Source organism: Protopterus annectens, chromosome 9.part0 (genome assembly GCF_019279795.1).
Source record: "Protopterus annectens isolate FY-2018-M chromosome 9.part0, PAN1.0, whole genome shotgun sequence".
Classification (NCBI taxonomy): Eukaryota; Metazoa; Chordata; order Ceratodontiformes; family Protopteridae; genus Protopterus; species Protopterus annectens.
Genome location: NC_056743.1, coordinates 733910484 through 733922712, shown reverse-complemented (window position 1 = coordinate 733922712; position 12229 = coordinate 733910484). Strand labels below are relative to the sequence as shown.

The window sequence follows — 12229 nt, the reverse complement described above, 5'->3', positions numbered from 1 at the left end:
CCACAAGGCAAATTTCAGAAAAATCATACAATGATACAAAACCCAGGAAGGATATGCAGTAATTTCCGAACCGGCTTTAGAGTAAGATGCCAGAGTTCAGTTTTCGGCATAATCTTTAAAACTAAAATTGGTAATGGAACAATCTGCCCCAAAATTGGATGATCATTCTTTAACTTCCTCTTGAGGTAGTAACGACATGGGTTAGGGGGCAGTAGATATTACCCTGCATTGAGGAAGAATGACTTCTGCATCAGCAGCTGCCATCTGCATCAGCAGCTGCCAAAAGAAATGCTCAAAACTTGGTTCTGTTACACATGCCTACCCTTTGTGGTAACCACTCATCCCAGTTTAAGGTTTTCGGTTAGATACTTTTTTTAAATTACTCTTCCAGAAGGAATGGAATAACTTAAAAGAAGCAATAGCCACTAAACTCTGCTCAAAGAAAAGCTTATAAAATGTCATTAGAAGACTTTAGCAAGAAGTGCTAGAAGAAAGATGTTCTCCAGCAATACAGTGATTCACTCCTAATTAAGTGTTGAAGGTAAAGATGGTCTTTAACAGGAATATGACAAGCAGAAAACCACTTATTTTTCTCAATGGACAACTTACGGAAATGCAAGTAAACCAATAACAATGGGTAAATTACAGTCTTCTTGTTTTCAAATATCAAGGCATGGCAAACGACAACATTTACAAAGTAGAGCTAATCAACGTCACACAACCAAAAAAGAATTAAGTGTTGCACACAGTGTACTGTGTTGGAGCAATCCTCCCAATAGCAGTAAAGACTTCAAAAGCACACCCCTAGGGATGTCCAACTGCTGAAATGGAACATGCAGCAAGATGTACAAGATGGACTGCAGTCTGTTTTTCCACTTTTTATACAGACATCCTTTAACTGCAGTAAGTGAGCACTTTTCATCCATTTTAAATGAAAATTTTGAAAACAGTTACTTACTGTTTCCATAACCAACTCTAGCAAGAGTATTAAGTGTTATAAGCAAAGGAGAAACATTAAAAACCACGCATTTCCCATGGGAATTTTAACAAGTAATGAAACATTGTCACTATTGCTCATGACCTCATCCAGGGAGCCATTTGCAATATACAGGACTTCTGAGTGTTGTGTTCATTTTAATAGCCTCTCCCTCAACTAACAGGGACCTCACTGCATGAATCTTAGATCATATTTTTTACATGTGGATGAAGTAAATTCAAAGGATGCCTATTACGGTTGGGGGGTTCACAAATGTCAACCTCACAAATATAGGGTTTGTTTCTGACTTGGGTTCACAGGTAAATAGCTATTAATTGTAGGGACACTAAACCGGTGTGGATAAATTTTGCACCCTATTGCTAGAACTGCAATATCCATCAAATTCCTCAAAGTTAGCATGTGACCTCTTTGCTGGTCTTTTTACCACTGGATTAGTAGTCAAGCTGTTTGCAAGCATAGCGTTTTGTGTCAAAGGCCCTACATGCTCAGAATGATCAGGGGTTAATGGACTTTTGGTGTTCCCAACAATGACTGGAAGCCAGCTTTAACACTTCCTTCCAGTCGTTTTGCTAGTCAAAGAAAATTACCAACTGATGTTTATGAACATGCAAGTTTACGTTTCATATCCATGTAGTGCTGTGAGACAAGATGGGTAAGATGACGTGCAACTAAGTGTTGTGTTAAAGACTCCTTTTTCCTCAAAATTTTGAGTGGTGCATAGTCTTAACCTAGCAAATCCTAAGGTATAGCCCAAAGCTTTGCACAGAAGGACAGCAACCTATATAGTTAACTGAAATGTTTTTTTTTTTTTTTTTTTTTTTTTTTTTTTTAAGACAGCACATTGGTTTCTGAGCAGTATTTTTTTTGTGTGACATACAGGTTATGCGCTTTCTAACCAACACTGTTTCAGCACGAAGCAATGCTATTTGAGGCAGCCCAGTGGCACAGAGCCAGGACATTCATCTGTGCTGTGGGGGGGCTGTAGTTGTGAGACATTATCTGCAAGACCCCCCCCGATCAGAAAAAATTATATTCGATATAAACTTGGTTGGAAATCCCCACCCAGCACTCAGACCGTGAATGCTTGTAACAGTTTGTTGATTTAAGGATAATGTCTAAGCATCAAGTCTGACATTTAGCAGCAAGTCCATGCAACCTTTACTGGCTAGAACAAAGACTAACAAGAGACTCTGGAGGAGTGCAGAACTATGCCTAGACAGGAGACCCCTGCTGGTAAGTATGACATTCATCTTTTAGTTCTAGGGGAGGGATGCCAAAAGTTCCATTTAAGATTTGAAAGTAGAGTCAGTGGGATAAGGTAACACCTGGTCTATGCTCACTTCTGAAATAAAGTAAACACACACACACACACACACACACACACACACACACACACACACACACACACAATCCCATCAGACGGCCCTTCCTACACTGGGGTTTAAAAGGTTACATCCAGAGAGATTGCAAGTGGGTGACTATAATGCAGAAGTGATCCTCTGAAGATCTGTTAGGAGTACATTCACACAACTACATTTTGCCAAGTTCAACACAGGAGATCACAGATGTTGTACCATTCCTAAAGCTACCTGAGGGGGAGAAATAATCCATAGCACTTGTAAGCCACAGTGGTGCAGCGGTAGTGTTGTCACCTCACAGCAAGAGGTTCTCCCATTCGATTCTTGGCTGGAGCACCTTCTGTGTGGAGTCTGCATGTCCTCCCCTCGATAGAGTGGCGTTTGAAAGACATGCGTGAATGCGCATGCCTTCGTTGAAGGTTGGGCATTGGGCTGGCACCTCAGCACTGTAAAAATAGACTACCAATCATTAACGGACCCGAGTTCCACTGTGGCGACCCCCTAACCAGGAGAAGCCGAAAGAAAAACAACTTGAAGATGCACTGGTATAAGCAATTCTTTCATGGGCATTCCATGAGAAGAACATTAAAGACTGCTGTTGTGGCTGCAGCTCTGGTGATGTGCAACCTCATTTGTCCTGCAGTATTTTTCCAGGACTGCAAACACAATGCAGCCAGGCTGGTCTGCCCTGCTTTTCTGGCAAGAAAATCACAAGGGCTGGCCACACAAATATTTTGTTCTTGCAATAAAGAATCTTAATGCAATACCCCCCCCCCCTTTGTTTTGGCAGTTAGGTTAAAACTGCATCAACTGTATGTCTTTATTAAAAGCAGATTCTGAAGCTACTCTAGGTGAAGTTCACCCCAAGACTTGCCCTGCTCTTACGCAAGGATCTTTACACATTATGGGCTTCAGCCTACAGGTTCTCTTGGCAATCTGAATGGAAAAACGAGGGCCACAGACAAAACAGGTTTGAAAAGGGCAAAGCTCAATGTTGGAAGGAGTGAGATACAAGACCCCCTTTCAGAAAACAGCAATTAAGAGTGGGCAGGCAAGGTGGGATTCACTGAGAGATAGGCTGCAACATTTGAAGGCATACCTTTTTAAAGGCTCACAGACAACTCAATGGTGAGCAGCTCATTAAATCCTGGAGAACTATCCCTAACTTTAGAAAATCACCTTTAAAACTTTTCTACTTGTACAATTCAGTGAATTGGTCTCAATGCAATGGAAAGAGACCATCAGAGCCACATGCTGCAAAATCCTTAGGTCAGAGTACAGGAGAGACCACTTTTGCTGAACTAGGAAGGTATAGTACTTGGGTAATGGAGTTTGTCAACAATTCCATAATGACTGAAAACCCATTTCCAACAGACAGAATCCTGGGTACAACCATCTACTTACACTCTTTGGGAGTGTAAGGATAGGTCTGACCATAATACCAAAAACGAAGAAAGAAAAGGGGGAAGGAGGGCAAGAAGTTGAGGAGAATGGAAGTAGACAACACAGATCATTATGATTAAGTACATAGCTTTTATATTTATGTTCTCTTCCATCTGTTCAACAGATGGTAGAGAGTCCCAAGTTAGCAATTTCTAGGGTGGTCTCATTGAAGGATATTCAGGACGACGGCTGAATGGAAAGCGACCCTATTTCTGGACATAAAATCCAATTTGTAACGAGAAATGAAAATATGAATATTTGGGCAGGTAACAGCTGCACAAATAAACAGATGTCCTTGAAAATAAAAACAGTGGAATTGGATACTGATCTGATCAAATGGGCTTTGATGGGTCTAAGCAAAGTTGTGGCTCTTCCCATGGCAGACAAGGTAAAGCAGGGGAAATCTTAATAAAATGTGTGTTTCATGAGTATACTAGTTATTTTTCAGCATACTACACTAGTTAATTATTAACCATCATGCAGTTTAACCTACAATGCAATAAAGAATATCACAAAAAGGTACGTATTAGTATGGAAGCTCTCCCAAAGGGATAGCTGGACAGACTCAAGTGATCACTCCATGTGGCAAAGTGAAGACTACTCGCCCCCTTAAAACCATGCATCAGGCAAAATTTTAAACTAAGAAAAGAGTCAATGTTAACAATGTCCTAAAGGTCTAGAAGTCATGATGGACATCCACAGAAATGGGGTGGGATTGAGCTGAAAGAAAGGCTGGGGAGTGGAAAAATCTTCAACTTTGCTGCCCTCCCTCAGTCCCTATCCTCTCCAATTTTAATTGGAACCCCCAAATGCCCTTTTCTGCTTAAAGCACTGCTCCATGCAATTACGTTCTGTAGAAAGGCTGCTTGCTTAGTGAGGAAATGTCTGCTGTACTTTGTTTTGGGAGGAGGAAAAAGTTGTTTCACTGAAGACTTACCCTTTTCATCAATTTTAGTACCCTTCTTTGGAAGGAAGGCTAAACACCAATTTTCTGTTCAGAGGAGCATTTAGTAAGCACCCATTTGCATCCTCTGCTACAGGCAAAATCCACAGCTACACATCTGTACTACTGTACCTGTTAAATATCTTCTCTTTAAAAAATATACCTTTTTCTTCTCTTTATGCCCCCCATGGCTGATGATCATTAGCCCTCTCCAGAGCAACTGTCCCATTCAATCCTCTATCAATGGCAGACAGGATCAGCAGTGAGGCAGCTATCTGAAGTATTTCAACATTTATCTTTTTTTGCCCTACTCCTCCCCTTGGATATGCACCCCATGTCAGCCATAGACAGTATGTGACAATGGGCATGAGTGTTGCACCACCTCTCACATATGCAAGTGACTGACAGCACTAGGATTGTCCTGCCACCCACAAGCATGGCAAGGTTCTCTTCCACAAGGAAAATCAATGAGTGTTCACATGCTCTTGAGTGCTCTATCCCCAGGATGGTTATATCCACCCTCCCCACTTGTGCCATCGGGGACACAATCCACTATTCAGACTTGGGTTGCCTAAGCCATAGTCATGGCTCTGTCCCTTTAAGCAGTCACTGCCAGTCAGTGTAGGTTGTGAAAATATACTTAGCACCATTCTCGATCTCTTGTTTAGTGGACTTTCCTCCCCTACTTGGGTAGAAAATTAGCAGAGTTGTAGTTTCTGACACTTGAAAGAGGCTTAATGAAATGCCACATTCCTGAGTGTACTGCTGTACATCCGCATTGAATAGATAAATAGCTTAACCAAAACTGCAGAAAATCAATAAGCTGTATAAATAAAGCTAACCATACCTTAAGAATAGGTACATTTTCCTGTCCAGCCTGGAAGACTGCACGGTTGCAAAGACCAGCTATCCGAGACAGTGCAGCCCATGTAGGGGAGCTTTTATCAAAGGATGTTCCTAGAATAAAGAACACGTATTACTTAAAAATTTTCAGTGCACGGAGGACAAGTTAACATGTAAAACATACCAGTTTTTTTTTTTTTTTTTTTTTAATACGGTGAATTGCTAAGCACAATATTGACATCAGTGTGCTACTCTGAAAACCTAATAAGCATAGACTTAAGATACCGTTGTATGCCAAAGACTTCTTTCCATTAAGCCACTCTTCTGGAAACCTAATCCTTAAAATGCTCAAAACGTTAAAGCTGTACACTTACTGGATAAAAATTAGAAACTGTACTGAAATATAGTAAAGTGGAAAGTGGACCAACTCAAACCAAACCATTCAGCCTAAAAACTAGTAACAAAAGAATGCCGACACATAACAGCCTACTTGTTAAAAGCAAAATGATAATTTGTGTAAAATTATTTGCACATCTGAAAGCCCGCTGCACCTGTAATGTTCAGTAAATTGTATAAATAACCCTTATCTGGAAACAACTAATCAAATAAATGCAAAAATAAAATATACAAAATTTCTACAAACTGTTGGCAAACACTAAAGACCTCCATTCAGGTGTTAACTAGCTGACAAGTATGCAAGTTAAATTCCTTGCACAAAACCATTTCCACATCTGAAGAACACCAAATCAGACTTCTAATCCTAAACCTAATTTAGATAGAGAAGTACACGTCTTTATGTTTAAATGCATACCACAAAAAAAAGCAGAAAATAAGGCAAGAAACAGCTGCATTGGTAGTTGCTATCCTGACTCCATTTCATTCATTGTTAACTTTGTGCAACAGAAAAAAGGTGCAGCAGGCTAGCTGCAAGCATTAACTACACAGAAAGAGCTTAGGCATAGCACTGAATCGTGTGAAGTTCAGGGCCCATAATGGAACTGGTTCTTTACTTCAGTTGACAGCAATACAGCATGGCATGAAGTGTTCCAAGATATATATCCATATTCTATAACATAACATTTAGACACACAATCTGCAAGTAATGCTGCTTGTCAGGGTGGATGTAATGTCCAGGACAGCAGAAGGACTGACACCCCTGGAAATTGTCACGTTTTCCTGCAACTCCCACTCTACAAGGCATTATTGTACTTCTATAATGGGCTACTCAATTGTGTTCCATTTGTTTTTGCATTATACTATATATAGTTTTAATATTCTTGAAGAAAACAGTTCCTCTACTTGTTCCAAGTTGTTATAACATGTAATATTTCCCCATATGCCATACACACCTGTGTCAAGACACATACATGTGCAGAGCCAGTTGAGGCACAGACACACAAATGCAGATTCAGAAGGACAAAAACAAAGATGTCCAACATTTACAGGAGTCCAGCAGTCAGAAGGACAAAGATAAATGTATCCAGCAATTACAGCTACTTTGACTGGGTGCACCTACAATATATATCATTGTGATCAAAGGAAGAAAAATTATAGTGCAAGGCAGTGCCCAACCCCCCCCCCCCCATGTTGAGTGTCCCCGATTATGCAGAATGTTCTTCAGTCTGTCCTTCAAAAAGGTTTGCTTTTTCTGGTAAATAACTGAGGGTTAGTCAATAAAACTAAACAGTTTCACACTTCCTACTGTTCAGAAAATGCTTCTTGATGAAAAACCTCACTTTTACATTTGAAGTGAATTGAGGTTATACTTATAAATGGACCCTTACTTATAAATGGACCCTTACTTTTAAGTCTGCTCAATAATTCTGGACAGAACCAACAACTGGGGGCACAGTCTGTCTATAACTGCTAAGCAACATTATGTGCTTCTCACACATGCTTGTTTGCACCCACACATACTTGTATTTTTTTTTTACTTTTTTATTTTTAAGCTGTGTTTAGGGAGGGGGAAACTAAATTGGCAAGTACTTGCAACTGTTGCTGCTGCCTCATTTACTTTCACTAAACTGTTTAGTGAGCATAAACAAAATGGTAAAGGTTTGCTTTTTTCCATTCCATACTTCAGTGTCTTAACTTGCTGACATGAAGCTATGGACTTTTTCCTTCTTGCAGGGAGAAACCAGAATATTAATACCTATTGCAGAACATATATTTTGGACATTACTTAATGCAGTACATAAACTCTGAAGTGCCTCAAATATTACACGCTCCACCTCAACTTCACAAATTCACTTAGGATTTGTAAGTGCCTAAAATGTAGTGTGCTATGTAGATGAACTATAAAGTGTGTTATTAGGGAGTATTTGTCAGTTTACTGTAATGCCACTAATTACACTAACGACTGTGCACTATTAGACTGCAGCCTTTATCAATGTATTGCTCTTCAACTATTTTCCATAAAGGCCCATGTCACAATTACAAAAATCTGATCCAGTGTACCCAACTGGTTATCAAATGGAAATATACTCCATTATTTAACATTTACCAGGAAAGTCTGACTGGAACAGAGCCCATTTTTAACAAAGACCTGGGGAGAAATGCTCCAGATGTACGTCTTTGGAATGTGGGAGAAAACCGGAGCACCTGGAGAAAACCCATGCGAACACAGGGAGGACATGCAGACTCTGCATAGAATCAAACCAGAGAACCTCTTGCTGTGAGGCGATAATGCTAACCACTGCAAAACTGTGCTGCCCTCCACCAGATGTCCTCAACACAAAATGACAATATTCAGTTGACTTAAACACAGGCAATTCAACTATAAAGTCACCTATGGGACCAATATTCTCTAAATAAAAATCACCGCAATCTGGAATTCTGTTCCAACTATCTGTTCCAAGTTAAATACTGCTTTTGCAATCTCTTTGTAACTATTTAAAATCTCAGCATCTCAGCTTATTTTGAAACAGAACCCCACCTGATAAGCACTTACTAATGCTTCTCCACCTGAAGCACCCTACTTCCACTCAACATTTACCCAGTCCTTTCCACATGCAAGCTTCTAGCTGCAAAGTACTCATTTACTATATACCTGCTAAAGATTAGCCGTAATTTAGTTTGTTACAGCAATTGTGGTGTGTGTGTGCCGGAGGGCACTCCATGGAGTAGCACCCAGCCCCATGCTTAGGGAGGGCTCTGCTACTCAAAGCAGTTTTGTCTATTTTTTTAAACTAGTGAAAGGCAATAGCTAAAGTAATGAAAATTATATTACTTTGTAGTAGTTACATGGCTATATATGTGTGTATCTGTTTGCTAATACAGAAATCCAAAAGAATTTGCTTTCCTGACTAAACCAGCCTATTTGTCCTCTGTGGCTAGCAGCCATACATGGAAAGCCAACACCCAGGCAGCCATTAGGCTGAAATCACAAGTGCAGCCCTCTTCGACATGTGCACTTGTGTGGTTAGTGAGCACGTGCCAATTCTGAGCCTTACGCTACATATACAAAGGTTCCAGAATTCTACCATGGGTCAGCTTTGCAATAAAATGAGCTGCCACTCTTCACTCCAGAATGGGTGACAGCGTCACCTTGCTCACACTCACCCAAAGACTTTTCCAATGTCCAGATCGCCAATTCATCCGCTCACACTCACCCAAAGACTTTTCCAATGTCCAGATCGCCAATTCATCTGGGTTTATCTAGGTCACACTCAGGGTTTTATTCCTTTGCACCACAGAAATGCGCATTTAGGTCAAGAATAATGAATTAGAACTCCAAGAAACTTCTGGTTACTAGCCTATTGTAAATTACAGAAAACATGCAAAGCAGTAATAAGGCACCATACTATTCAGCTGACTCTGCAAAAGGAGACAGATTGGTCTTTGGCTTGTTACCGCACAAACCATACTTTTGGCTCGGACATACAAGTACACTTAAGAATCAGTAATCCATAATTAATAAACCTTAAAAAATGCTAACAGCTAACTGCACTTTATTACACAGACAACATTAAGTAATCAGGCAAGGATGTAGATGCACAATTCAAGCTTGCATTGAAACACTGAAGCCTACACAAACTTCTATGAACTAGAAACACACCGAATAACCTGCAAGGAAACTACTCTGGGATGTACGTCAGAGTAATTAATATGCAGACATCAGATAACTGCATTATTATGATGCTACTCAGTTGCACAGGTGGAGAACCACACAGGGACTACATACCACTCTGGTTTTCAGTTGTGTCAGCCTCATGGATTTGATTATCAAACCACATATGAGCTACTGTCATTCTGTTTTGGGTCAGGGTTCCAGTTTTGTCAGAGCAGATTGTAGAAGTAGAGCCAAGAGTCTCCACAGCTTCCAAGTTCTTAACCAGGCAGTTTTTACGAGCCATACGTTTTGCTGTCAGAGTCAGACAAACCTAATAGAAAGAGAAATAAGTGTCAGAAATGCTACCAACACAAAGGCAGCAACTGCTCCTTTGAGACATCACCCAAATGTTCAGCCTTTGAGACATCACCCAAATGTTCAGGAGTACAAGAAATCAGTGTTTGAAGTAATTACATTCTCCTTAGACCAATCCTGCTAGCATTCTGAATGCAATAATTTTTTAATCAGCACATCCCATAATATCCAGATTGCATGCCACAGCAAGTCTGTGGATGTTACCCATTAACATCTCCAGTAGGTCATTAGAGTGTGAATGTCAAGAACAATGGAACAGCTAAAACAGCTTGCAGTACTGGACAAACAGATGCAGAAAAGCCCATTATGATACCAGTAAAGACAAGGCCAAACCTTCCTACATAATCTTAACTTTCTTGATGCTGCAGGTTTTTAGGAACAGAGAAGGCACAAAATGTAATGCCCAAGAAACAACTGAATTTTAGGTAAACTTCCTAATAATGCTAACTTATTACAATCTCCTTTTCGTGAATTAAAGCAGCCAGACAGTTGCAGAAGCAGGTCAGACGTCAGACTTGCATATCGGAAGTGGCCCAGCATGCTCAAAAATTAGACTACACAGTTAAGAATGCATATGTAAAATTGTAAAAAATACCATTGCTATGCTGATTGGTAATACCACAACCTAAAGCACACACCCACAAATTAAAAAAAAAAAAATCTTCCCTTACCGTGACTGTAGCAAGAAGGCCTTCTGGAACATTTGCTACAATGATTCCGATGAGGAAAATGCAAGCTTCCAGCCAGGTGTAACCAAGAATTATTGACAGAATGAAAAACGAGACTCCAAGAAACACAGCCACACCAGTGATAAGGTGGATGAAGTGCTCAATTTCAATAGCAATTGGTGTCTGACCAACTTCCAGACCTGAAGCCAGTGTTGCAATGCGACCCATGACTGTGTTGTCACCAGTGTTAATGACAACACCACGAGCAGTGCCTGGAACAAGATAGTCAGTTTACTTTTCTGCAGATCACAAGACCCATGCTTTACACAAACTCATTTACAAAATGAATAAAAAAAATCACCATCCCCACAAAATGTACTTATGCAAAGTTACAGAGCAACATGTCAATGGAAACAGATTAAAATCGAAACACTAGCAGATTGTCATCCTCCTCAGCTATCTCAAGTACTTGTGAAGCCCAACATGTTATAATATGATCACTGCAATTTCACAGGGAAAAACTATACCAAAACCAAGGTTGTTACATATATCCTACCAAAAAACTCTAGTTCTAAAAGTATTCCAGCCAACACATCTTTATGATCTTGCCCTCAGAAGGCACTCCTCTGGTGAGGCTTCATTAGCAGTCTTATGGGGTCAATGCCTTTGCACTCCCTCATGGGTGGTCATTTCCTACAATAAAAGGACAACAGATCACAATAAGGAGAATCAGAGTTGATACTCTTTTCTAAATGACTTTTCAGTACTGCAAGAAGGGTGTGACCATTTCCCCTCCCCTCAAGCCTATCAACCATAAAGCCCTCCTCGAACAGATCTTCAGCCCATTTCTTATCAATTTGAAGGATACATTCTACACCATGCAAGGTTAGTCTATGAGATTTCGTCCAGATAGCCATGGAGGAGTGTGTGCCCTGCTCATGTCCATCCATCCACATGCAGCCCCTTCATCCCAACAGCTTATAGGTCTGATTTCACCTCCCTAGACTGGGGCTGCCCATGTTTTACATGGACCCAAACTGCCTCAGGCAGGGGACCACATGGAGTTGCCCTACTTCTTGCAGTCTACACAAAGGCTATTTGGCCATTCTACATATACCCTAACCTCTCAAACAGTCTTGCTTATTATTTTATTTTTATTTTAAACAAGATGTCTTGGAATGGGGGGGGGGGCTTCCAACAGCTCTCTAACAGCTTCAACTTCTACCACCTTCTCCAGTTATAAGCATTCAAACTTGCACAGCATCATAAATCCAAAGTTAATAAATTAGTTTATACACAAGAAATGTCACTTTGGAATCCTCAAAATGAAGAGGAGATATTGCCACTTTTAAAACACAAACTATCCTCGTGTCTCACAGTAATCTTGGGAGCAAAGGGGAACTTTGGAAATTACACAAAACTGTGGAATGTCAGGATGATGTCTAGGATTACATCAAGGGAAGCAGCAGTCAAGTTTTAGGGGGAAATTAGTCATACATTACCTTCTACACAATTTGTGGAAAAGAATGCAATGTTCTTTGTTTCCAAAGG

At 40.3% G+C, this 12229-nt stretch overlaps 1 protein-coding gene across 2 annotated transcripts in view; it reads right to left on the bottom strand.

Annotated features, from left to right (window-relative positions):
• LOC122811489 (sodium/potassium-transporting ATPase subunit alpha-1) overlaps nucleotides 1-12229 on the bottom strand; it is a 990310-nt gene that overhangs the window by 906949 nt on the left and 71132 nt on the right. For both annotated transcript variants that reach the window (XM_044083359.1, XM_044083358.1), the window contains exons 7-10: nucleotides 12181-12229; nucleotides 10682-10950; nucleotides 9768-9966; nucleotides 5589-5698 (exon numbers count right to left, since the gene is read on the bottom strand). The exon at nucleotides 12181-12229 is cut by the window's right edge and continues 69 nt beyond it. In XM_044083359.1, coding sequence (XP_043939294.1) covers nucleotides 5589-5698; nucleotides 9768-9966; nucleotides 10682-10950; nucleotides 12181-12229 — 627 coding nt within the window. The remainder of the gene's footprint in view (nucleotides 1-5588; nucleotides 5699-9767; nucleotides 9967-10681; nucleotides 10951-12180) is intronic.